The sequence below is a fragment of the Chiloscyllium plagiosum genome, unplaced genomic scaffold (assembly GCF_037043375.1).
Source record: "Chiloscyllium plagiosum isolate Xiang-an unplaced genomic scaffold, Cpla_swu_hap1 HiC_scaffold_1, whole genome shotgun sequence".
NCBI lineage: Eukaryota > Metazoa > Chordata > Chondrichthyes > Orectolobiformes > Hemiscylliidae > Chiloscyllium > Chiloscyllium plagiosum.
This window is the reverse complement of record NW_028270139.1, coordinates 82,406,909-82,433,807: the sequence shown is the minus strand read 5'-3', so window position 1 is coordinate 82,433,807 and position 26,899 is coordinate 82,406,909. Positions and strand designations below refer to the sequence as shown.

The 26,899-nt window shown below is 41.6% G+C and overlaps 1 protein-coding gene across 5 annotated transcripts in view; it reads right to left on the bottom strand.

The window, feature by feature from the left end:
* Positions 1 to 26,899, bottom strand: part of micu3a (mitochondrial calcium uptake 3a) — a 199,741-nt gene that overhangs the window by 54,621 nt on the left and 118,221 nt on the right. For all 5 annotated transcript variants that reach the window (XM_043690223.2, XM_043690241.2, XM_043690233.2 and 2 more), the window contains one exon: positions 20,175 to 20,269. In XM_043690223.2, coding sequence (XP_043546158.2) covers positions 20,175 to 20,269 — 95 coding nt within the window. The remainder of the gene's footprint in view (positions 1 to 20,174; positions 20,270 to 26,899) is intronic.

Here is a 26,899-nt window from a genome sequence, read left to right as displayed (position 1 = left end):
GAAGATCAGAGTAGAGTGTGTGGTGCTAGAAAAGCACGCAGGTCAGGTAGCATCAGAGGAGCGGGAGAATTGATGTTTTGAGCATAAGCCCTATTTGATTCTGCAGTTGAAGACTGGGCCTTATAAGTGGAAAGAATACAATATTTCTTTCGGACAAATGACATTAGGGCAGATGAAAAGCAATAATGAACCTTTCTGACTATATGTGGACCTGTAGTTATTAGGGGCTTAACTTTCCCAGCGCCACCAGACACTAAGACTTTCCAAGAGTTGACGGAGTTGGCTAAGGATTATTATAGCCCCAAACCTCCTTTAATTCCAAGAAACTATCGATTTTATTCAGCGGTTCGACAGCTAGGGGAATGTGTATCAAGAGTTTTGACAAGGTTGAGACAACTGGTAGAAGTGTGAGATTTTGGGTTAACACTGAATGAGATGCTGAAAGACCATTTGGTATGTGGGATTAATGATGTAACCATGAAGAAGCGGATATTAGCGGAAGCCCAGCTGGACTATATAAAGGCACTACAACTGGCATTGTCGTTAGAAAATGCAGCAAGCGGAGCACGGGAGCTGCAAGGCATCCCAATGGAAGTGGACTCCCTTACCTCTCTGAGCTTGGGGAACACCACTTGAGTGTAGGTAATTGCAGAGCCTCACTCAGGACATGTCCTGAGCAGAGGGACCCAAGGCCAACTCAAAGCAGAACCCCACAACAAAGCCAAGCCTTGACCAAGTGGCTAAAACGTTGTTCGGGATCTGGGCCGGCAAGCCATTGTAGCTGCTGCCGCTCTGCAGATTCGAGACAGCAAAGGAGTCCTACAAGGCCTGACTTGAGTAAGAAAACTTGTCAGCTGCTACCCAGTAGACAGCATACCCTGGAAAGTTCCCTACATGTGGGTTGGAACAATTAAATTGGTTAGTGTTATCCAAATTGAGCATATTTAAAATTAATGTTTGGTCACCCAATTCCTCGGGAGGTTGATACCAGCGCAGCCACACTTGTGGTTGCAGAATCTGTGTCTAACATGAATCACTTGAGTTTGCACAAGACCTCAGCCAGACTGAGAACATACATGAGGGAACTGTTGCAGATTAAGGGTACAATATCAGTTCCGGTCTCTTACAAAAAGCAGTTGGTCCAGTTACAACTTATGGTAGAAAAATGTTCGAGAGCAAGCCTATTGGGGTGGAATTAGCTGAGAAAGGTTCACCTGGATTGGCTCAACATTTTTCAATTAGAAAATAGCTGCCTCAGTGAAGTCCTAGTGAAATACCCAGGAATATTTCAGGAAGGGCTTAGGACTATCAAAGGGAACAAAACCACTTTACATGTTGACCAACAAGCAATTCTGAGATTTTGCAAGGTTTGCCCAGTGCCATTTGCCTTGCGGGCAAAAGTAGAGTTGTACATTAGAAGGCTGGAGAGCGAAGGAAACATCAAACCATTGCAGATTGGGCAGCTCCAGTCGTACCGATGGTGAAGTCTGACGACTCAGTTCACCTTTGTAAAGATTTTAAGCAGATGGTAAATTGCTTCTCATAGCTGGATAAATGCCTGGTCCCTCGCATAGAGGACTTGTACGCAAAGTTGGCAGGAGAGCTGGCCTTTACAAAGCTGGACGTGAGCCATGCCTACCTGCAATTGTGACTGGATCAGAAATCCCTGAAGCATGCTACAATTAATACCTGTAAGGGTTTATATCAATATATAAGACTGCCATTTGGGCCACTATCAACCTGTGTCCTCTTCCAGCGGATCATGGGAACCATTACAAGGGGCACCCCAGGTTACCATTTATCTGGATAATGTACTAATGACAGGGAAGAACCATTAAGAGCACTTGGCAAACTTGGATATAGTGCTTAAATGTTTTTCCTAGGCAGGTGTATGCCTTAGAGAGGAAAAAGTGTGTATTCCAGGCACCTCAAATGTCCTACTTGGGTTACAGAGCCGACAAAATGGGTTACATTATTGGAAGAGAAAGTGAGGCAGATCAAAGAGCCCCAGCTCCAATGTCTGGACCAGAGCTTAGAGATTTCCTTAGGTTAGTGAATTATCACACATAACCTGACCTCCATTTTGGCACCCTTACACCTGCTATTGGAAAAGGGTCAGCCTTGGAAATAGCCTTGTAGCCAAGAAGTAGCCTTTAGGGAAGTGAAAAAGCAGATATTGTCATCTATCATTGGCCCGTTACGATCCGAAGCAAGAGGTAATGCTGACCTGCTATGACTCCCCATACTGTATTAGGGAAATGTTGGCTCATCAGTTGTCCAGTGGAGAGGAACACCCGACAGCCTATGCTTCCCAGACTTTGGCTGATGTTGAATGCAAGAGAAGGAAGGTTTGATGGTCATCTTTGCCATGAGGCAATATCAGTAACTTTTATGGATAGGAATTTGTCATCGTAACAGATCATAAACCCCTGCTACTGAAGGAAGACAAGGCAGTGCCACCCATAGCTTCTGCTAGAATTCAGCGTTGGGCCCTTATTCTCAGCACGTACAAACACAATTTTGAACACCAACCAGGAAGCCAAGTGGCTAATAAGGATGCCATGAGCTGCCTCCCACTGGCAGATAATCCAATGGTGGTGCTTCGTCTGGTTTTAGCTTTGAGTTTCCTGAACACCTTTCCAATCAGTGCTGACAATATCTGACTGAGGACACAAAGATACTGCCCTAGCAAAACTAAAACAGCTGCTGTTAATGGGGGAGACTGAGCAGCCACTGAAATCTTTCTGGACTTGGCGAGGCCAGATCGCCATAGAAGACGGCATGTTACTGTAGGGAACAAGGGTGATTGCCCCGAGTAAAGTTACAGCCTGATACTGGCTGAACTCTACCTGGGTCATCCAGGAGTTTCCAAGTTGACAATGCTAGCAAGAGGTTATGTTTGGTGACCGAGGTTGGATGCTGACATAACTGCATTGGTGTGAGGCAGTGTCCAGAATACCAATAAGGACAAAAACTGCCACCAGCAGTGCCCCCACATTCTTGGGAGTGGCCAGGAAAACCCTGGATTCGGTTGCATGTTGACTATGCCAGTCGTTTCACGGGCTCAATGTTTTTGGTCCTTGTGGATGCCCATTCAAAGTGGTTGGTCATGCATAAACTTCGGTCAGCTAACTCAGGCAGACTGAGAAGCCACAAGCATCAGTCATAACATATGGACTCCTAGAGGTACTGGTTACGGACAATGGGTCATCACTTACCAGCAGGGAATTTGAATATTTCCTGAAGTCAAATGACATTTGGCACATAAAGACAGCTCCATACCATCTTGCAGAAACAGCAGTCGAAATGTTCAAGGCAGGCTTAAAGAAGCAGCCTCCAGCATCAATTAATACCAAACTGTCCCAGTTCCTGTTAGATTATGGACCACCCCACACACAACAAAGCTCCAGCAGAGTTGCAGACGGGAAGAAGACTCCACACCAGGTTCAACCTGATTTTTGGGGAGTGTGTCTGTGTAATGGCAGGAACGTCAAAGCTGGCCACATGCTGCCTCTAAGTGAGAGAAGCAATTTAATTCACGGACCACGTTTGGTGCCAGAACCATGGAAATGGCCTCGTAGAGGTATGAGGTGAGGGTGATGAGAGATCAGGTTGTGTTACTTACAAAGTTTAAGTAAGTGAGGCTTTCCTGAAAAAATGTGGATCACCTGAAAGCTGTTACTTCGCAAATGGGGCAGGAGAAAAACACACCTGGCCCTTCAGAGCAGCCTAAAGGTCTGTCAGAAACCACAGTTTCACTCCTTCCTTCCAGTGCTGAGAAACCTCAGTCTGAGATGGATGCAACCTCGATACTGTTGCCATCGGAAGATGAGGAGGAATCTCTCTCTCTCTCTCTCGGCACTTCGGGTGCAAGAGATGGGCTATGATCCAGTACATGCGCCTATGTCAGAGTCTGAATCAAAGGAACTGGACCTAGGGTGAAACATCGCAGGAAAAGCAACAAGCCCAACAGCAGGCCTATGTCCCCAGACCCGGGATGGGACTGCCTTGGTGACAGGATACCGGCCTCTGTGCAGTTATTTCAGTGAATTCCAACATTATGAAGGATTTTATTGGGGTGGTTTTGAAAACTACTTTCTACAGCTTGAATCAGTTACAAGAGGACATTTTACTCAGAAAACATTAGAGGTCTAAGGACCACTCCGACCAATGTCTTCCTTCCCTTGTTATTTCTCACCTGTAGCTATGTGAATTCTATAAGGAAAGTGGGTTAAAATCCTTTACATGGAGGACAGGTTTTGCCCCAGGCAAACATGAATATATCTTTTAGGATATATGAAGCACAAGAAAAGACAATGCAATGTTAATATCAATATTAAGATACAGCGCAGTCAATAATTCATTTTGGGTTGCTCAAGGCAAAGATGGACGAAGTGGCTTCTTCATGTGCATTAACTTTCATGACTCTATAAGATGGCTTTGTCTCATGGTTCATACACATTTGCTGTCACACGATCTTTTAAAAATGATCAACCAGGCCTCTATGCTTTCATCAGTCCGGGTTATCTCAAATCAAATTTATAGCCTTAGAGCTGTACAACATGGAAAAAGACCCTTTGGTCCAACTCGTCCATGTTGCCCAGATATCCTAAATGAATCTCGTCCCTTCCTATTTTTATACCCATCCTGATGCCTTTTAAATGTTTGTAATTGTACCAGCCTTCACCACTTCCTCTGGCAGCTCATTTCATGCACACAACACCCTTTTAGGTGCCTCTTAAATCTTTCCCCTCTCACCTTAAACCTATGCCCTCTAGTTTTGAACTCCGCTACCTTGGGGAAAAGACCTTGGCTATTTACCCTATTATGACTTTATAAACCTCAATAAGGTCACCCCTCAGCTTCCGATGCTCCAGAGGAAATAGCCCCAGCCTATTCAGCCTCTGCCTATAGCTCAAACCCTGCAAAGATCCTTGTAAATCTTTTTCTGAACCCTTGCAAGTTTCATAACATCTTTCCTATAGCAGGGAGACCAGAATTGAATGCAATATTCCATAAGCAGCCTAACCAATGTCTTGTACAACTGCCACATGACCTCCCAACTAATATACCCAATGCTTTGACCAATAAAGGCAAGCATACTAAATGCCTTCTTCACTATCCTGTCTAACTGCAACTCTACTTCCAAGCAACTATGAACCTGCATTCCAAGGTCTCTTTGCTCAGCCACACTCCCCAGGTCTTTGAAAAATGCATCACCTCACATGAATTTAAATTAAACTCCAGCTGCCATTCCTCAGCCCATCTGATCAAGGTCCCGTTGTACTCGGAGGTAACCTTCTTTACTGTCCACCAATTTTTAGTGCCGTTTGAGAACTTACTCACCATATTTCCTATGTTCACATCTACATCATTTATATAAATGACAAAAAGCAGTGGACTCAGCACCGATCCTTGTGGTTTACCGCTGGTCACGGGCCTCAGTATGAAAAGCAACCCTCCACCACCACCACCATCTGTCTCCTACCTTTGAACCAGTTCTGTATCAAAATGGTTTGTTCTCCCTGTATTCCATGTGATCTAACCTTGCTAACCAGCTTACCTATGTAAGTTTGCTACTAAAATAGCAAGAGATGCATCAATTGTTACCATTCTGCCTGTCTAATAGCCAATCAAATTTGTATATTGCAAGGCTACCTTGTGACTTATATGATAACTAAATTTTCTGCACCTTGATAAGACAACTTCTAGTTCTACTAATGGGAAAACTAACTCTTTTTAGTTCATCTTGCTCCCTCAACTTTAACCACAATGACAAAGTAAAGGCAAAGATTTTATAGTTATATGATGGCTAGACTGGAAGCCATTTATTGCCATTATTCAACTGAAACTGACAGCTCTTTGTGGAGTCCACAGAATGTGAAAATTCTGAAGTTGCGTAGCCACTAACTGCAAAAAACAAGTAATTGTTTCTCAAAAGTTTCTCTAATCAGTTTCAAAACACACCCAGGAACAATGAAATTCACACAATTATAGTTAGATATTTTACAAGCTCCTGACACTGTAATCCATATGTCTCTCTAGATATAGGCTAACTAGAGTTTTATAGGAATTATCTTTATAATCATTATGGCAACACGTTTACAAGGAAATCAAAGCTGGGAACTAAATAGTCAGGGGTTTAGACTTTTCAGAAGTATAAGCAGGTAGGGAAGTGTGCTGCAACATTTGTTATCATGTGTTAGAATAAGTATGATAACAATCAGTGATTTTAGGTTGGAAGATGCAGAATCCATATGGATGGAGGTGAGAAATACCAAGAGGAACAACATATTGGAAAGACTGGTCCAGTAATGCAACAGCAGTGATGCAACAGAAGGGAGAATAAATCAGTAGGAATGGTGGCATTTTTTTTTCATTGATATTTTTATTAGAAATTTAACATTTTTACAAGTTTACAAAAATAAACAAAACTCTCAGATATAAACATTGATATACAATTAGCTCAAATATACAATAGCCAAAATTTAACAAAAAAAACACAAAACAAAAAAAACCGAAAAAAGAAAAAAAAACAAACAAAACTCAACTATCTACTAATCTAACCTACAACTAACCAGAGTGTATATTTAAGTCTCTTACATGCTCGGAATGTGTTAACATCAGATGTAATAAAACCCGTATTCGTGCGGGATTCCTCCCCCGAAGGGCCCCGGACCAGCCAAGTTTGTAATCTCAATTAAATAAAAGCCCTTGTTAGGATAGCCGAAATATCTGTATATATGTAATTCAAGAAGGGCTGCCATATTTTATAAAATAATTCGGTCTTTCGGTGCACCATATTTGTAAGGAAGTCAAGGGGAATACATTCCATAATTAATCTGTGCCAATTTAAATGTCCAGGGGGGCCCTCAGCCGCCCAGTTCACCAAAATATTTTTCCTTGCACAGAAAGAAAGAATAGAAAATAGTCTCTTCCCGTACGTGTCCAGGGAGGGAAAGTTCGAAAAGCCCAAGAGGAGAGATACAGGGTCCACTTTAATTTCCGTTCCTAAAATTTCTGTCAGGGTACTTGCTACTTTAGTCCAATATCTACGGATCTTATGACAGGTCCATAAGCAATGTACAAGAGTGCCCACCTCTATTTTGCATTTAGGACACGTTGGAGATGCTCCTGCCTTAAATTTTGCCAATCGAACCGGTGCTATATGGGCCCTATGAAGTATCTTCAGCTGGATAGCCTGGGTTCTGTTACAGATAGTAATTCTTCTAGCATTTTCCCAAATATCATTCCACGTTTCTATAGAGATTTCTAGTCCCAAATCCTGATCCCATGTTTTAAGCAGATTATCCATATCTCCTGATACTTCATCATGTAGTAAATGATAAATAGTACTGACGGAAGATACCCCCACTGGTCGTAGGACACTACATTCTCTATCGGATTTATAAAGACTATCTAATAACGTAGTCTTCTTCTGTATATAATCTCGAATTTGGAAGTATCGAAAGAGGTCTCCATTGGGTAATCCGAATTTCTGACGCAGCTGTTCAAAAGACATCAGGACCCCGTCTTTAAATAGATCCCCTAAACATGAGATACCCCTGGATCTCCAGAGTTTAAAAGTGGCATCTGTTAACCCCGGTTGGAATCCCCATGCTCCCACTATCGGTGCATAGGGGGATGTTTTATGTGAATTGCCCTCATTTTGCCGCATTATATTGCAAGCCTTGATTGTATTTAGTATTATAGGATTTTTACAGTGATCTGTAATGATTTTCCTCTTGTCTGAGAATAAAAGGTTAATAAGTGGGTATTTTACTTGAGAGGCCTCGATGTCCAACCAGATTGATTGTGGATCAGACAAGACCCAATCAGCTATGTAACTTAATAGGGAACTTAACTGATATTTCCTAAAGTCTGGGAAGTCCAATCCACCCGTTGCCTGTGGAAGCTGTAGCTTCTTCAGCTTAATGAGGGCCGCCTATGATTCCAGATAAAGGAACTCAGCCAGCCCTATAATTTACATAGAGCCAGCCTCGGCAGCATCACCGGAAGCATTCTCATAGGATATAGGAGACGGGGCAGGACATTCATTTTGATTAGTGCTATTCTACTCAACCAGGAAATTGGTAGGTCTCCCCATCGCTGGAGGTCCTGCCTTATCCTTTCCAGTAAATACACAAAATTAGCCTTATCCAACTGACCAAATACTGGAGTAATAAAAATGCCTAAATATAAGAAGCCCTCCAGGGACCAGCGAAAGGGAAAAAGGGATCCGTCCGCTAAGCGGGGTATCATAGCAAGGCCACCCATTGGCATAGACTCCGATTTTGAAAAATTAATTTTATAGCCTGAGAATGCACTAAATATATTGATAACTTGGATTAGGCGAGGTATGGACATCAGAGGGTTACTGAGGAATAGAAGAATATCATCTGCATAAAGGGTAATTTTATGTTTACCTGTACCAATCCTTGGGGCCACTATATTAGGATCAGCTCGTATAGCTTCTGCTAGTGGTTCAATTATTAGCGTAAATAACAATGGCGAGAGGGGACATCCCTGATGGCAGCCCCTACCCACACTGAAGCTATCCGAACCTAATCCATTGGTAACCACAACTGCTTTGGGATCACTATACAATGTTGAGACCCATTTGGTAAACACCTGTCCAACGCCAAACCTCTCCAATGTGTAAAACAAATATGACCATTCGACCCTATCAAATGCCTTTTCCGCGTCTAATGAAACCACTACTCCTGGTATCTTTCCCTGATGACAGGCTTGAATCATATTCAGAGCCCTTCTAATATTATTGGATGATCTATGGCCCTTAATAAATCCCATCTGATCCTCCTTTATAATATGTGGCAGTATCCTTTCTAGTCTCAGTGCTAACGTTTTAGAGAGGATTTTAAAATCTACATTTAGCAAGGATATTGGACTGTATGATGTACAATCTTCTGGGTCCTTTCCTTTTTTAAGGATAAGAGAGATATTTGCCTCTTTCAGCGAAGGCGGGAGACAGCCCTGACTATATGCATAGTTATACATATCCATAAGTGGACCAGCCAGTATTTCTGTAAATTCTTTACAGAATTCAGCTTGAAAACCATCTGGGCCCGGCGCCTTACCATTCTGAAGTTGCCTAATTGCATCAAGTATTTCTTGGAGTGTAAGAGGAGCATTTAGGACCGATACTTGTTCCGGAGTTAGGCCTGGAAAAGTCAATTTTTTAAAAAATGACTGCATCCTGTTCGTCCTATCTTCACAATCCTGTGATTTATATAACTCAGAATAAAATTCTCTAAAGATCGCATTAATCTTTTTGTGATCATGAGTCAAAATACCCGTACTTTCCTTGATAGATGTAATAGTCTGAGGGGCCTTTTTTTTCTTTGCAAGAAATGCTAAGTATCTACCCGGTTTGTCGCCATATTTATATAACCTTTGCTTTGCAAATAATATTTCCCTCTTAGCCGTTTAAGTAAGTGTAATGTTGAGCTGTCCTAAGAGCTGTAATCCTTTGCAATTTAATAATAGAAGGTCTATCAGTGTATGCTGTTTCAGCCGCTTTTAAGCGGGCTTCAAGCAGACGCTGTTGTTCTCCCTTTAATTTCTTCTGGGTCGCTGAGTAGGAGATGATCAAGCCTCGCGTGTAAGCTTTGATGGTCTCCCACATCATTGACGGGTTGCTAGCTGTACCTGAATTAATTTCTAAAATAGTTTTAAATTCTTGAGAATAGTACTTTACAAATTTACTATCTTTCATTAGGAAGGGATCCATACGCCAATGCCGAGGGGATGTCCCATTGTTCCTTGCCTTAGTTTCCATATATACAGCAGCGTGGTTGGAAATTGCTATACTACCTATTTTACAGGATGATATGGAATTTAAAAAAATCGAGGGGGCAAAAAACATATTAATTCTGGTATGACATTTATGTGGATTAGAGTAGAAAGAAAAATCTCTGCCCTGTGGATGAAGACATCTCCATACATCTACTAATCCTAATTCTTTATTCAGATCCATCAATTGTCTAGATTTGGGAGATACTCCTGCAGTACTCTTGGGAATCCTATCTATTTCCGGATCCATAATACAATTAAAGTCTCCCCCTATAATTATATGACGGGTATCAAAAGCCATCAATTTTGAAAAGGCTTCCGTTATAAATTTAAAAGGGTGTGCCGGGGGGCAGTACAAATTTAAAATCCCATATTCCTCTCCATTTACGAGGGCTTTAATCAAGATATATCGTCCAGATTCGTCTTTTATCTGCTTTAGGATTTTGAAAGGGAAATTCTTCCGAACAAGAATAACAACTCCCCTGCTTTTTGAGCTAAAAGAAGAAAAAAAGGCCTGATCAAATCCGCCCTGTCGTAATTTCAAGTGTTCTTTATCTGACAGGTGTGTCTCCTGTAGGAGAACTATATCAACTCTTTCCTTCTTAAGATTTGATAATATTTTCTTCCTTTTGACTGGCGAATTACTCCCCTTGACATTCCAGGTGCACCACTTAACCGACTGATCAACCATAATCCTCTGGGCCAATCCGAGACGCCTCGGGAGGGGGAACCCTATCCAGAACATCCCGAGCGTAGAACATATAAAATTTACAAAAATAAAACCTCTTTAATACACCCACAACAATACAATAAAAAACTATTTCTAAATAAAAAAATATAAAACGTATCTAAGTGGAGGTTTTCCCCCTTGTTCCCAGGGGGTGTCACTTCCTCTCCAAAAATCCATCATATCCTCTCCCAACCAATGCCCCACCCTTGACCCAGGCACTCCTCAATAAAATGAGGAGAATTCAAATATAATACAAAGCTAGAGTTAACAGTGAGCACCCTACCCCCACCCATACCAACACCTGGGTATATTTGGTAATGTTAATACCATATATAAACATATAACTATAAAATTACCACCTCAACAAATAATAATTAAATATAATAATACAAAATAACAAGGGGAAAACAACACCGCTCCTAGAGAGAGGTAAAATTGAATAAGGTAACCACCTCCCCCCACCAACATTAACCAAATCCCCCAGCTTCTATATATATATATATATAGATATATATATACACACACACACACACACACATATACATACATCCCTCATATATACATAAAATAATAACAGAAAACAACCCCAAGGGTGGGGGGGAGAAAATCAAATCCCTCTCCCCACCCCCCATGATAATATTAAACAGTAAGGTAAGAGAAAAAAAAAAGGGGGGGATATAAACCAAAGCGGGGGGAAAGGCAGACCAACATCCATTATGTCTTACAGTTTATCTAAGAGAGTCCAAGAATTCCTTAGCCTTTTCTGGTGATCCAAAGTTATATACGGATCCTTCATGGTTAAAGCGTAACGTCGCTGGGTAGCGTAAGAAGTACTGAATATTTAAGTCCCTTAAACGCTTCTTCCCCTCGTCGAATGCCTTCCTCTTTTGAACCAGAGCCGGGGAAAAGTCCTGAAATAGCAGGATCTTGGATCCTTTATAGATCATAGCTTGGGGGTCTTTTCCGAGATTTCTAGAGGCTTCTGGGAGTATCTGCCTCTCCTTGTAGCTCTGCACCGGAACAGGACCGGGTGTGGGCGCTGGTTCGAGCCAGGCCCGTATTGCGACCCGGTAGGCCCATTCCACCCTTACCTGGCCTGATCCAGCTTGCAGATTTAAAAGCTGTGGCAGCCACTGCTCCAGGAATGCTGTAAGCTGGCCTTCCTCTTCCCGTTCGGGAAGGCCCAGCAAACGAATATTTTTTCGACGACCTCGATTATCGAGGTCGTCAATATGATTTTCCAAGGTCCGGACTCGCTGTTCGAGATTCCGGACCTGATCCACGGCCGATTGAGCGGTATTTTCGGAGATCGCAGCCTTTAACTCCGCCCCTCCGACTCGGCATTCAATTTCTTGGATTTCTCGGGCGTGCTTCTGCAGCGCGGCCGAGAGCGAGTCCCGATTTCTGGATTCTGCAATAAAGGCATCGATCTTCAAATCCAGCTTGGAAATCATTTCTGCAAGGCTTGTTACTGTAGGTAAGTCCCCCGGGGCGGCTGTGGACGCCTCTGCTGCAGCTGGAGAGGGTGGGGGAGGGGTTCCTGCTTGCTGAGAGCTGCGGGCTCCCTTCCCTTTAGTCATTTTTACTTAGGATTAAATTGTTTAAAATGTAATATTACACAACTAATTAAATTACACAACTATTATAAATGATTTGGTGAGCGTGGTAGGGGGTGGGTGACCCACTGTACCCAAGTCTTGGGAGGAGCACTATAGACTCAGTCTTGCTGGGTCGCCGCCATCTTGGATCCTCCCCGAAATGGTGGCATTTTAACTAAAACAGTAGATTAATCAATGGTGATTTTAAACACCAAGTCGATTGGGAAAGTCAAAGTGGCAGAATTAGCCACAACGAAGAATTTATATGGAATGCATTTAGACCAATATGTTGAGGCTTCAACCTGGAATAAGACTAATTAGAATCTGATGATATGGGATCAGACGCCAACGGTCTTTTCGCAGCAGAGAGCGGCGGGAGCTGGGCGGAAGCTCAGGCGGAGCGCAAAGCCGGTCGGGAAGGTAAGTGATTGCTATTAGAGAGGGTGAGTTCTAAACCCTAGATCATACAAAGTAAAGTCTCCCTCCCTCCTCCTCTAACCTAAATTAAGAGTCCACAGACTTGCCACAAAAAGAGGGTCTAAGGAAGTTTGGATTGAAGAGTGAGGCTTCAGCTCAGGAATCTTTGACAAGGAGGTTGAGTGAAGTGATTACGCCACAGTTGAAGAGGGTGAAGACATGACTGCCCAGCTGGTTCAGTGCGCTATGTGCTTGATGTGGGAGGTCAAAGACTCTGGTGTGTCTGATTCGTATATGTTTGGAAAGTGTGTGCACATTCAGCTATTGACCGAGCATATTGCAGTGCTGATGAAAGAACTCGAGGACCTTAGGCTCATTCGAGAGAACGAGATCTTTCTGGACAAGACCTTCAGCGAGGTTATTACACCATTCATGCCTGAAGAGAGCAGACGATGAGGAAGGCAGAGAGGAGACAGGTGCAAGAGACCCCGGGAGAAGTACCTGTCAGGAACAAGTTGAAGCTTTTGGAAACAGTAGAGACTGATGACACTGCCAGTTCGCAAGGCGGCCAGGTCTGTCAATCAAAAGTTGGCGCAGAGACAGAGCCGGACATTGCACAGAGCCGTGGTAATAGGGGACTCCATAGTGAGAGGAACTGACCGGGGTTTTTGTGGCAGCAGACGGGATTTAAGGATGGTGTGTTGCCTTCCTGGTGCCAGGGTGAAAGACATCGCGGACAGAGTGCAGGAAATCCTCAAGGACGAGGGTGAAGAGCCAGAGGTGGTGGTACATGTCGGCACAAATGATGTCGGGAAGAAGAGGAGGAACATACTACAGCGGGACTTCGGAGAACTAGGAAGAAGGCTGAAAAGCAGGACGTCCAAGGTGGTTATCTCCGGTTTGCTTCCAGTTCCTCGGGCTGGTGTGGCCAGAAACAGGGAGATAATGGACTTGAACGTGTGGTTGGGGAACTGGTGCAGGAAGCAAGGATTTAAGTTCTTGGATCACTGGGGTATATTTTATGGTAAGCATAAATTCTACAAGAGAGACGGATTGCACCTTAATAGGTTAGGAACCAGCATTTTGTCAGGCAGGTTTTCTACTGCAACACTGCTACATTTAAACTAAGTAGCGGGGGGGAGGGGACAAACTGGATGTTTAAAAAGGAAATTGAAGGGAAAGTTAGAACAAGAGAAGTCAAGAAAGACAACTGTATCAATGAGGCAGAAAACTCGGAAAGGGATCATGCTGTAAGGTTGAGAGAAATAGGGGTTGATGGGAAGGGCGAGAGGAGTAACAAATTAAAAATACTATACATGAATGCACGAAACATTAGACATAAGATGGATGAGCTTGAGGGTCTTTTCGAAATTGGCAGATACAATGTTGTGGGGATAACTGAGATGTGGCTTCAAGTGGACAGGGCCTGGAAAATGAATATTCAAGGCTACACGTGCTATCGTAAGGACAGACTGATGGGCAGAGGGGGTAGGGTGGTCTTGTTGATAAGGGAGGATATTCAGTCTCTTGCGCGGGGGGACCTAGAGTCAGGGGATGTAGAGTCAGTGTGGATAGAGCTGCGAAATACTAAGGGTAAAAAGACCCTCTTGGGAGTCATCTACAGGCTCCCAAACAGTAGTCTGGATGTCGGATGTAAGTTAAATCAGGAGCTGAAATTGGCCTGTCGTAAAGATGTTACTACAGTTGTTATGGGGGATTTTAACATGCAGGTAGACTGGGAGAATCAGGATGGTATTGGACCTCAAGAAAGAGACTTTGTGGAGTGCCTCAGAGATGGATTCTTAGAGCAGCTGGTGCTGGAGCCGACCAGGGAGAAGGCAATTCTGGATCTGGTATTGTGTAACGAACCAGAATTGGTCAGAGACATCGAAGTGAAGGAGCCATTGGGAAGTAGTGACCACAATACATTAAGCTTCAATCTGCAATTTGAGAGGGAGACGGTACAGTCGGAAGTGACAGTACTTCTGTTGAATAAAGGGAACTATGGAGCTATGAGGTAGGAGCTGGCCAAAGTTCAATGGTGCAATACCTTAGCAGGGATGACCGTGGAGGAACAATGGCGGATATTTCTGTGTATAATGCAGAAGTTGCAGGATCAGTTCATTCCTAAAAGGAAGAAAGATCCCAGGAGGAGGCATGGGCGGCCGTGGCTGACGAGGGAAGTTAAGAAACATATAAAGTTAAAAGAGAAAAAGTATAACATAGCAAAGATAAGTGGGAAAACTGAGGACTGTGAAGCTTTTAAAGAGCAACAGAGGATTACTAAGAAGGAAATACGCATAGAAAAAATGAGGTACGAAGGTAAATTGGCCAATAATATAAAGGAGGATAGTAAAAGCTTTTTTAGGTATGTGAAAGGCAAAAAAATGGTTAGGACTAAAATTGGGCCCTTGAAGACAGAAACAGGGGAATATATTACAGGGAACAAAGAAATGGCAGAGGAATTAAATGGGTACTTCAGATCTGTGTTCACTGGGGAAGACACAAGCAATCTCCCTGAGGTAACAGTAGCTGAAGGACCTGAACTTAAGGGAATTTATATTTGCCAGGCTTTGGTGTTGGAGAGACTGTTGGGTCTGAAGGTTGATAAGTCCCCGGGGCCTGATGGTCGACATCCCAGGGTACTGAAGGTGGTGGCTCGGGAAATTGTGGATGCGTTGGTGATTATTTTCCAGAGTTCGATAGATTCGGGGTTGGTTCCTGAGGATTGGAGGGTGGCTAATGTTATACCACTTTTTAAGAAAGGTGGGAGAGAGAATGCAGGAAATTATAGACCAGTTAGTCTGACCTCAGTGGTGGGAAAGATGCTGGAGTCCATTATAAAGGATGAAATTACGGCACATCTGGATAGTAGTAACAGGATAGGACAGAATCAGCATGGATTTATGAAGGGGAAATCATGCTTGACTAATCTTCTTGAATTTTTTGAGAATGTAACTCTGAAGATGGACGACGGAGATCCAGTAGATGTAGTGTATCTGGACTTTCAGAAAGCTTTTGATAAAGTCCCACACAGGAGGTTAGTGAGTAAAATTAGGGTGCATGGTATTGGGGGCAAAGTGCTAGATTGGATTGAAAATTGGTTGGCTGATAGGAAACAAAGGGTAGTGATAAACGGCTCCATTTCGGAATGGCAGGCAGTGACCAGTGGGGTACCGCAGGGATCCGTGCTGGGACCACAGCTTTTTACAATATATGTTAATGATATAGAAGATGGTATCAGCAATAACATTAGCAAATTTGCTGATGATACAAAGCTGGGTGGCAGGGTGAAATGTGATGAGGATGTTAGGAGATTACAGGGTGACCTGGACAAGTTAGGTGGCAGATGCATGGCAGATGCTGTTTAATGTGGATAAATGTATGGTTATCCACTTTGGTGGCAAGAACAGGAAGGCAGATTACTACCTCAATGGAATCAATTGAGGTAAAGGGGCAGTACAGAGAGATCTGGGTGTTCTTGTACACCAGTCAATGAAGGCAAGCATGCAGGTACAGCAGGTAGTGAAGAAGGCTAATAGCATGCTGACTTTCATAACAAGAGGAATTGAGTATAGAAGCAAAGAGGTGCTTCTGCAGCTGTACAGGGCCCTGGTGAGACCACACCTGGAGTACTGCATGCAGTTCTGGTCTCCAAATTTGAGGAAAGACATTCTGGCTATTGAGGGAGTGCAGTGTAGGTTCACAAGGTCAATTCCTGGAATGGCGGGATTACCTTACACTGAAAGACTGAAGCAACTGGGCTTGTATACCCTTGAGTTTAGAAGACTGAGATGGGATCTGATTGAGATGTATAAGATTATGAAAGGATTGGACACTCTGGCAGCAGGAAACATGTTTCCGCTGATGGGTGAGTGCCGAACCAGAGGACACAGCTTAAAAATACGGGGTAGACCATTTAGGACAGAGATGAGGAGAAACTTCTTCACCCAGAGAGTGGTGGCTGTGTGAAATGCTCTGTCCCAGAGGGCAGTGGAGGCCCAGTCTCTGGATTCATTTAAGAAAGCGTTGGATAGAGCTCTCAAAGATAGTGGAATCAAGAGTTATGGAGATAAGGCAGGAACAGGATATTGATTAGGAATGATCAGCCATGATCATGTTGAATGGCGGTGCAGGCTCGAAGGGCTGAATGGCCTACTCCTGCACCTATTGTCTATTGTCTATCTATTGTCTATTGGATGAGGCACATTTAATAAATGATCTCAGAGTAAAATATTCCCTAGGAGACATCCTCTTTGGCCTCTGGCGAGTTTCCAGATGACTGGAGGAACGGCCAACGTTGTTCCCTTGTTTAAGAAGGGAAACAGAGATAATCCAGGTAATTACAGGCTGGTGAGCCTGATGTCAATGGTGGGGAAACTGTTGGAAAAGATACTGAGAGACAGGATTTATTCACATTTAGAAGTGATAGGCATGATGGGTTTAGGTGGGAAAGGTTATGTCTCACCATTTTTTGAGGACAAGACAAGAATGATTGATGAGGGAAGGGCAGTGGATGTTGTCTACATGGAGTTTAGTGAGGCATTTGATGAGGTACCTCCATGGCAGGCTGCTATAGAAAGTAGAGTCTCATGGCATGAGTTGGCTAGACGGATACAAAAATTGCTGTGGTTCTGTTCGCTGAGCTGGAAGTTTTTGTTGCAAACGTTTCGTCCCCTGTCCAGGTGACATCCTCAGTGCTTGGCAGCCTTCTGTGAAGCGCTTCTGTGGTGTTTCCTCCGGCATTTATAGTGGCCTGTCCCTGCCGCTTCCGCTTGTCAGTTTCAGCTGTCCACTGTAGTGGCCGGTATATTGAGTCCAGGTTGACGTGTTTGTTGATGGAGTTTGTGGATGAGTGCCATGCTTCTAGGAATTCCCTGGCTGTTCTTTGTTTCGCTTGCCCTATAATGGTAGTGTTGTCCCAGTCAAATTCATGTTGCTTGTCGTCTGCGTGTGTGACTACTAGGGATAGCTGGTCGTGTCGTTTCGTGGCTAGTTGATGATCGTGGATGCGGATCGTTAGCTGTCTTCCTGTTTGTCCTATATAGTGTTTTGTGCAGTCCTTGCATGGGATTTTGTACACTATATTAGTTTTGCTCATGCTGGGTATCGGGTCCTTCGTTTTGGATACAAAAGTGGCCTGGCCACTGAAGACAGAGACTAGCAATGCAAGAGTGCCTTTTGCAATGGAGATAATTAGTATATTCCGCAGCAACAGTGCTGGACCTCTGTTGTTTGTAATGTATATAAATGAGCTGGAGGAAAATGTAGGTAGTCTGATTGGTATGTTTGCAGATCACACCAAAACTGGCAGAGTTATAGAGTTCTCCCCAACCTACACCGGCAGAGTTCTCCCCAACCTCACCCTCCTCTCATTTATCTCTCCACTCTGCAGGCACTCTGTCTCTATTCCTGATGAAGGGCTTTTGCCTGAAACACCGATTTTTCTGCTCCTTGGATGCTGCCTGAACTGCTGTGCTTTTCCAGCACCACTCTAAAGTAAATTAATTATGGTTAACCAAGAAAGTTAAGGATATTTTCAAATTGAAAGAAAAATATACAATGTAACAATGATTAGTGGTAAACCAGAAGACTGGGTAAATTTTAAAGGCCCCAAAAACGTAATTAAAAATAATAACGGAGGAACAAAAAATAATAAGGGTAAACTGACAAGGAATATAAAAATGGACAGTAGAATCTTCTTTAAACATATGAAAAAAAGAGGCCAGAGTGAACATAGCTCAGAGGAATGAGACAGGAAAATTAATAATGAGGAATGAGGAAGTGACAGAGGAGTTGAATAAATAATTTGCATCAGTCTTCGCAGCAGTGGACCATTAACAGCATTTCAGAAAAGAATAAATGAAGGGGCAAAAGGTATGGAAGAAGTAAATACAATAAATATCACTGAAACAAAGTACAGATGAAACAAATGGAGTTGAAGGCCAATAGATCTACTTGCATAATGGATTGCATTCTAAGATAATAAAGTAAGTTGTTATGGAGGTAGTGGACACACCGGTAGTAATCTTCCAATGCCCTTACATTCTGGAGAAGTTTCAAAGGATTGCAAAACTGCCAATGTAACAGCTTTATTCAAAATGGGGGACTAAAATATATATAAATACAGGCCAGCGAACTTAACATCTGTCATTAGGAAAATGTTAAGAGTATATTATAAATGATATAATAACATAGCCTTTGGAGATATACAATACAGTTAGCATGGCTTCCTGAAGAGAAATGATCCTTGAAATATTTATTGAAGACTTTGAGGAGATAACAAGCAGAGAGATAGAGGAGAACTAGTAGATGTAACATATTCAGATTTCAAAAGACCATTTAATAAGTCAATTCATATAAGAATACTTACTAAGATCAGGGCCCATGGGATACCAGATGTGGTATAGCATGGATAGAGGATTGAATAACAATTAGAAGACAGGACTTATAATAAGGGGAGGATTTTCAGGATGGTAAACTGTAATTAGTGGAGTCCCACTTGGGTCAATGCTGAAGCCACAATTATTTACGTATAACTTGGACAACGAGAGTGGATGGGCCGTTACCAAGCTTTTGGACGACACAAAAATAGTTAAAGCAATTGGCAAGGATAGCACACAGTCTGTAGAGGGATCTGGACAAGCTAGTTGAGAAGGCAAAATCTGGCAGATGGAACGCAACATGCAAAAATGTGAGCTTATGCATTTTTGCATCAAAAATAAAGGAGCTGAATACTATTTAAATGGAGAAAGACTGCAAGAAGCTATAGAGGGCCATGGAGATCCTGTAGCATGCATCACAAAAAGATACCATTCAAAGTCAACAAGTAATAGGAAAGGCAAATGGAACGCAGTCCTTTGTTTCAAAGGGATTAGATTTATAAAAATAAGGAAACCTTGCTGAAACTATACAAGGCACTAGTCAGACCACAACTAGAATATTGTGAACAGATTTAGGCCCCTGAACCAAGAAAAAATATACTGGCATTGGACAGTCCAGAGAAGGTTCACTAGGTTGAGTCCAGCTGTGGAGGGATTTCATAAGGAGAAGTTGACTAGGTTAGCCTTGTACATGAGTTTATGAGAATGAGAGGCAACCTTACTGAAACAAATTAGTTTCTCAGGAGGCTTGACAAGCTAGATATAGAGAGGTTATTTCCCCTTGTGGGAGATTCTAGGACTAGAGGCAATAATCTCAGAGCAAGGAGTCACCGATTTAAGACCTGGATGAGGAGGAATTTCTTCTCTGAAGGTAGTAAATGAGTGGAATTCTTTTACCATAGAGCACTGTAGAGACTGGGTACAGTATTAATTCTTAAGTATATTCAAGGCTGAGATCAGCAGACCAATAACGTAATCAATTGGTATGAGATAAGGTAGAAAAGTGGAATTGAGGGCTGTTAGATTAGATATGATCCAATTGAATGAAGCGGAATTGATGGGCTGAATGGCCTTCATTTAGTCCTATATTTCAATTTCATATCTAAATATAAAACTGTTTAAAAAATCAAAAAAACTATAAATGTGCTGAATATAACACTAATATATGAAAGCTAGTTAATCATGAAATTAGCAAGCACAACTAAATTTGGAGACTTTCAGTTGATGACTTACTTGTAAAAATCATCAAAATTCAGCTCCGCTTTGCCTCTCCTTCCAAAAAAATGCACAAGTAATGTAGTATCTACAAAGAAATTTTCCTCTGCACGCTGAAACAAAACAAATAAAAATGATCTTAGTACATCATGCTTTAAAATATTTCTGGTCTAAACATTTTTTAAAAATCCGTTTGTAAACCTTACGTGCGAAGTCTGCTTGTTGGAATCAAAATTCTCCAATTTAATCAAAACACTTTCCCTAAAGAACTACCAACTTTATAAAGTAAATATGTCTTTCAAAATACTGCACTCATAACTGGCGAGTCTCATCTAGCACCTCTCCATACTCCTGTTTGTCTCATAGACAATTCTTCTCTCATTTCCATCTTCTGCACAATGAGCATTTTTCTGTTTTCCACTGAACTCTCTTCTTCTCAAAGCTTCAAGTACATTTGTTTGCATGCTCCTCTCCACTATGCATTCATATTACATAAAAATAAAGATTTACAGTCATAGAGACATACAGCACAGAAACAGACCCTTCCATTCAACTCATCCATGCTAATCAGAAATCCTAAATTAATCTAATCCTATTTGCCAGCATTTGGCCCACATCCCTCTAAACCCTTCCTCCTCACATACCCATCCAGATGCCTTTGAAATGTTATTCTACCAGCATCCACTACTTTCTCTAGCAGTTCATTCCATCACCCTGTGTGAAAACGTTGCCCCTTAGGTCCCTTATAAATCTTTCCCCTCTTACATTTAACCTTCTTCCTCTAGTTTTGGACTGCCCTACACTGGGGAAAATACTGTTACTATTCATCCTATCTATGCTCTTCGTGATATTATAAACCTTTAAAATGTCATTCCTCAGCCTTCAATGCTCCAGAGAAAATAGCCCCAGCCTCTTAGCCTTTCCCTATAGCTCAAACCCTCCAACCCTGGCTTCCCCCTGTAAATGGTTTCTGAACCCTTTCAAGTTTCACAACGTCCTTCTATTAGCACAGAGGCCAGGATTGAACTCTGTATTCCAAAACTCAAACTTATTCTTTCAAAATGACAACTTTTTTACTTTATTCAGTCTCTCACATTTCCTTCAATCTGAAGTGTTTTATAATTTACATTGAGCTATTGATTTTAGATGAATCTCATGCATTTTATTTTTAAATTAGTGTTTTCACAATGATTTATTCCACAAACATTTGCATGATATGTTTACCATTCCGTTGCATAACTTCTCTCTCGTCTAAAAGTAATGTGACCTGGATAAAGGGAAAATCATGATCAAATTGTCCTAAACATTCGTGACACATTGGCTACGTCTCAGTTAGTCTATTATTCAATTCTGCACACTACAATTCAGGAAGAGTAGCAAGGATTTGGAGAGAGTGCAGGAGAAATATACTAGGACAGTACCAAGGATAAAGAACTTCAGTTATGTGGAGAAACTGCAGAAGCTGGATTGGTTGTCTTAGAGCAGGGAAGATCAAGAGGATATTTCTTTGAAGTATCTAAAATTGCAACGATTTTGAGAGTGGCACCAAGGAGAAATGGTTTCCGGCAGGGTCAATAACCAGAGAATTAAGGTAAATTGTAGAAGAACCAGAAACAACATAGAAAATGTTTAAATAAAAAAAAAATCACACTTCTTGCAATCCAAATGGTAACTTTTAAAAAGGATAGGGATACATACTTGTAGGAAAAACTAATAACATATCTCTCGAGGGTGGGACTAATTGGTTAGCTTTACTAAAGCTGGCACAGGCTGAACAGTGTCCTGCTGTGCTGTCATTCTGTGATTTTAATATGAATCAAAACCATTAGTTGCTGACAGAAAAATAAAATACCAAGAAACAAAATTATAAATTGAAGAGACTACAAATCCGATAGTTGGTATAAAACTGATAACTGAAGATAAACCAAAACAGGTACCGAAAATCAGAAGTAAACTAATACCACAAGGAAAATCAGGAGTAATACAAAATGGCACAAACATATTTTTTAAAATGTGAACTTAAATAAATGTGGTTAACTAGAAGGAAAAAAAAAGCTCAATTTAAGTTCAATTGCATCTGTCCAAATTTCCCTGATTTTGGGATATCAAACAATGAAATTTGGAGGTGACGGATAGCAAGTGCTTTTTATAGTATATTTTGATAGCCAGTTGCAGAAGCAGAAACAGAAGCTGCAGTATGCTTCAAAGTCTGCCTCACCTGCCTAATTTCTCATGCAAACGTATGACTTTTTTTCAGAATGTGGGCTCTCTTTTGCCTTTCACTATTGATAACAGCATTCACATACCCCCAGTTCTAATCTGAATCCTACCCAGCAATCTGATCTCTGAATCTTCCAAAAGCAGTTTGTAATTATAGTAGTTAACTGTCCCAATGTTGTACACACGACCCCATTAACAATTCAGAATTTGACAAGCTATAAGAATAGGCTATAAAAACTTGGATTGTTTTCACTGGAGTGGCAAAGACTGAGGGGAGGCTTGCTGGAAGTCAGTATAATTATGAGATGTATAGACAGAGTTGACAGTCAGAATCTTTTCCCTCCAGATACTAGGGGGCATACATTTAAGGTGAGAGGGGGAACATTCAAAGGAGATGTGAGGGGCAAGTCTTTTTTTTATTTACACAGAGTGGTAGGAGTCTGGAACGCACTGCCACAGGTGGTGCTGGATGTAGATACAGTAGGGGTGTTTAAGGGACTTTCAGATAAACACATGATTATGTAAGGAATGGAGGGACATGGACCAAGGGCACGCAGAAGGTATAAGTTTAATTTGGCATCATGTTTGGCACAAGAGACTGTGGGCTGAAGGGCCTCTTCCACTGCTGTAATGTTCGATGTTCTATTATTACATTAATACCAGCTGAGTTGCCCTTGCAAAGGGCGAGCATGGAAACAATGAGAAGAATGGCTTCCTTCTGCATTGTAACCATTTTAAGTAATAGTAGGACAGGTGACCATAATCATCATTAAAGGGGGTAGGTTTTAGAGAAGATGGAGAAGTAGAGAGATGGATAATTTAATGGAAGGAATACTAGAGCTTTGGGCCCAGGTAGCCGAGTACACAGCTATTATTGGTGGAGTAAATAAAATTGGGGATACACAAAGGCCAGAAGTGATGAAACATGGGTACTACTTTCTCAGTAGGGATCACTAACTAATTTATTTATAAATCATGAAATCCAAACTAACAGTTATTTACTAAAAGAATAAGTCACAAGATTCTACAGTTTAAAACAATTTTTACTACATAAAACTCAAAACAAACACTAAATACCATTTTAGATAACTTCCTATACCCTAATATCCAGAATCACTTTGCTTTAAACATCAATTAACACACAAATTGTAACTGATTATACACTACAAATTTCACACTAAATGGCAGATAATTAAGGCACATCTTATAAACTCAGTCCAGAGCATACCTAGGCAAGAAACACAGTCACAAAATCCTTTAAAACTCTGCTTTTGTCTCAAATTTATTGCTCCTCTTCTCAGAATTAGCCAAAACTTGACCAACCTGTTCCACTTGGCGTCGTCATCAAAACTAGAATGCAGAACCCTCTCAACTCAATCTGGATGGTTTAAAAAACCAATATTATCTTCAAATAACAGAACCAGCTGCAGCAGTTCATTCTCAGCTTTTGGATCAGGATGCTATTTTCTTTAGCTTGGCTTCTAGAACATTAATGGACTGTAACTGCTACTAAAGAGCTTGGATGGCTGCACATGCCTTCGGGTAACCACAACTGGTTTTAGTTTACTCAAATTCTGGCTAAACATCTCATTATAAACTGAGGGGGTCAGGTTCTGTTATCACATGGAGTTTCTCATAAATTAGTCTCTCCAGATCCTATTTCAGAGATCCTGAAGAATTGTGGGGCTGCAGGTGGTTGTTGGAGAAAGGAAGGACAATGCCAAGAGTGTGAATTTAAAAATTGTGGCATCACTAGACATGGAGGCAATGCAAGCCAGTAAGCAGAATTTCCCACTGTCTGACATTGCTAGCAGCTCCAAAAGTCCTTACAACACCCACACAGGATCCCCTATGGTTCCTGGATCCAGGTAGGTCCAGGGGCTTTTGGGCTGCGTTGTTCTTCCACAACACAGGGAGGGGTTTTAGGGTGTTGAGTTTTAACATATTTGCAGATGATAAGGGATTTTATAAATAGTGTCGGGAGTGTAGTGCTGGAAAAGCACAGCAGGTCAGGCAGCATCCAAAGTGCAGGAGAATCGCCATTTCAGGCATAAGCCCTTCATCAAGAATCATTTTTCGGCACCACTCTAATCTTGTCTCATCTCAATCATGCTGGGACCAGTATCCTGGTAAATGGCATGACCAGGGCTATCGATAGGATTTTAAACTAAATAGTTTGGGGGGTTCCAGTTGCATGGAAAATTAGAATATCAAAGGTAAAGCAGCAGGTAAGATTGCAGGTTAGTCATGGGGTTGTTTGTTTTCTGGTGGCAAAAATGGTCAGAATGTGGAATGAAGATAAACGTAGAGAAGTCCCCAAGCCCTGATGGCTTGCATCCTAGAATCTTAAAAGAGGTAGTGACAGTGGCTGCACTGGTTATAATTTTCCAACAATCCTTGCATACAGAAGTAACAGAGTTAGAAAACTGACATTTTTAATACTAACCCCTATCCAGAAAAGAGATGATGGAGTCAAAAAGTGGGTAACTATATGCCAATTAGCTTAACATGCATTGTTGGAAAAGTATTGGAATCAATTAAGCAAGTAATAGCAGCACATTTGGAAAATCATAATCTAATCATGCAAAGTCAACTTGGCTTATGAAAGGGAAATCTTGTCTGACTAATTTAGTAGGGTTTTTTCAAGGAAGTCTTACCCAGGGTGGTTAGAGGGAACCAGGCGTGTTGTTTTTGAAATCCAGGACACGTTTGTCTAGGCACCTCCCACAAGATTAAGTCATAGATATAGTCCACTGTGTTGGAGGCAGTATATTGGTATGGATAGAGAATTGGCTAATAGGCAAGAAACAGAAAGTGAGGTTTTTTTCTCAGGTTGGCGACCCATGACCAGTGGGATTCTATTGGGATCATCAGTACTCGGACTGCAACTGTTTACAAAATATAATAATGACTTGGAGGAAGGAAATGGATACAGACATTTCCAGGTGGGCACTAAATAGTTGGAAAGGCAGATTGCAAGAGAAATACAGTTTACAGAGAGATATTGATAGGTTAAGTAAATGGGCAAAATGTGGCAAAAAGAGTATAATGTGGGAAAGGTACTGAAGGAGTACCATCTAGAGTACTGTGAGCAGTTTTGATCACCTTACTTAGGGAAAAATATCATTTCATTGGAGGCAGTTCAGAGAAGGTTTTCTAGAATCATCTCCAGTAAGGAGGGATGTTCTTTCAGCAAAGCCTAAACAGATTGGGACTCTACATACTAGAGTTTAGAAGAGTGAGCGGTGATCTCATTAAAACATACAGGATTCTTAATGTATGTTTAGAATATTTATTAAGAATACATTGTATTTTTAATGTACATTCCACACTAAGAAGAATGTAGAATATTGACAGGGTAGATGCTGAGAGGATGTTTCCCCCTCATGGGATAGTCTCGGACCAGATAGCGTAGTCTCAGAGTGCCAATATATGACTGAGATGATGTCAAGGTGATGATGGAGGACAGATGTGGACAAGGTCAGGTGATGAAGGAGCAGCACTCTGAAAGCTCAAGATTCCTAAGATAAACCTGTTGGACCATAACCTGGTGTCACTGACTTCTGACTATGAATGAGATGAGAAAGACTTTCTTCTTTGAGGGTTGAGACACTTTGGAACTCCTTGACATAGACAGCTGTGGGGACAGAGTTCTTGTGCAAATTTGAGAAAAATAAATAGATTCTGATCAGTCAGAAAATCAATGATTACAGGGACAGGGTAGGAAAGTGGTCAGGATTATGATGGACCAGGCCAGACTCCATCAAAATATTTTAAGGTGGTGGCCTGGATCCTAACGTTTTCTTATTTTAAAGGCAGATGTGAAATGGATTTTAGAGAGTGACCCAGCTAGGCAAACTACTCAGCTTTAAGCAAACAGAATTTATTTAAACACAGTTGAAACACAAACAAAAGAAAACAATTTAGAATAACAACTATTTGAAAACCCAACCAACTCATTAGAGCAACTTAATCAAGCAGCCATTCCAATTCCTGCAACATCCCATAAACACACCACTTGGTAAGGGGTAAATTCAAATTCAGGTTCTTACAGACACAAGAGATTTTAGAGAGAAAGCTAGTTAGGAACCATCCTCCACTGCAGCAGCTTCTCATTGTTACAACTAAAAGAAACTAATAAAAACCTGAACTGGGAAAACTGAACATGCCCCTGCCATTATTAAACTAAGCTCTTGCCCAGACATTTCAACACCTCTGTCTTTATGACCTTGCTTGGAAAAAAAAACTAAGGACAAAATAACCTTGTTAAAGGGGCAGCATTGTCACAATGGGAAATGTCTGGATCAACATTGATCCTATTGAAGGATAAGCAAGTTCAAGCGGCCAGACGGTCTACTCCTTTCCTATTTCTGATAGTCTTGTGGTCTTATTAATGAAAGCAGTTTGTGTACATTTAGAAGACAATGGTTTTAGTATTCTTAATTGTTGACTGAAAGTAACATCTGCTTATCCAAAAAGACCAAAGAATGGTGTGTGATGGAAATCAAACAAAATCAGAAATT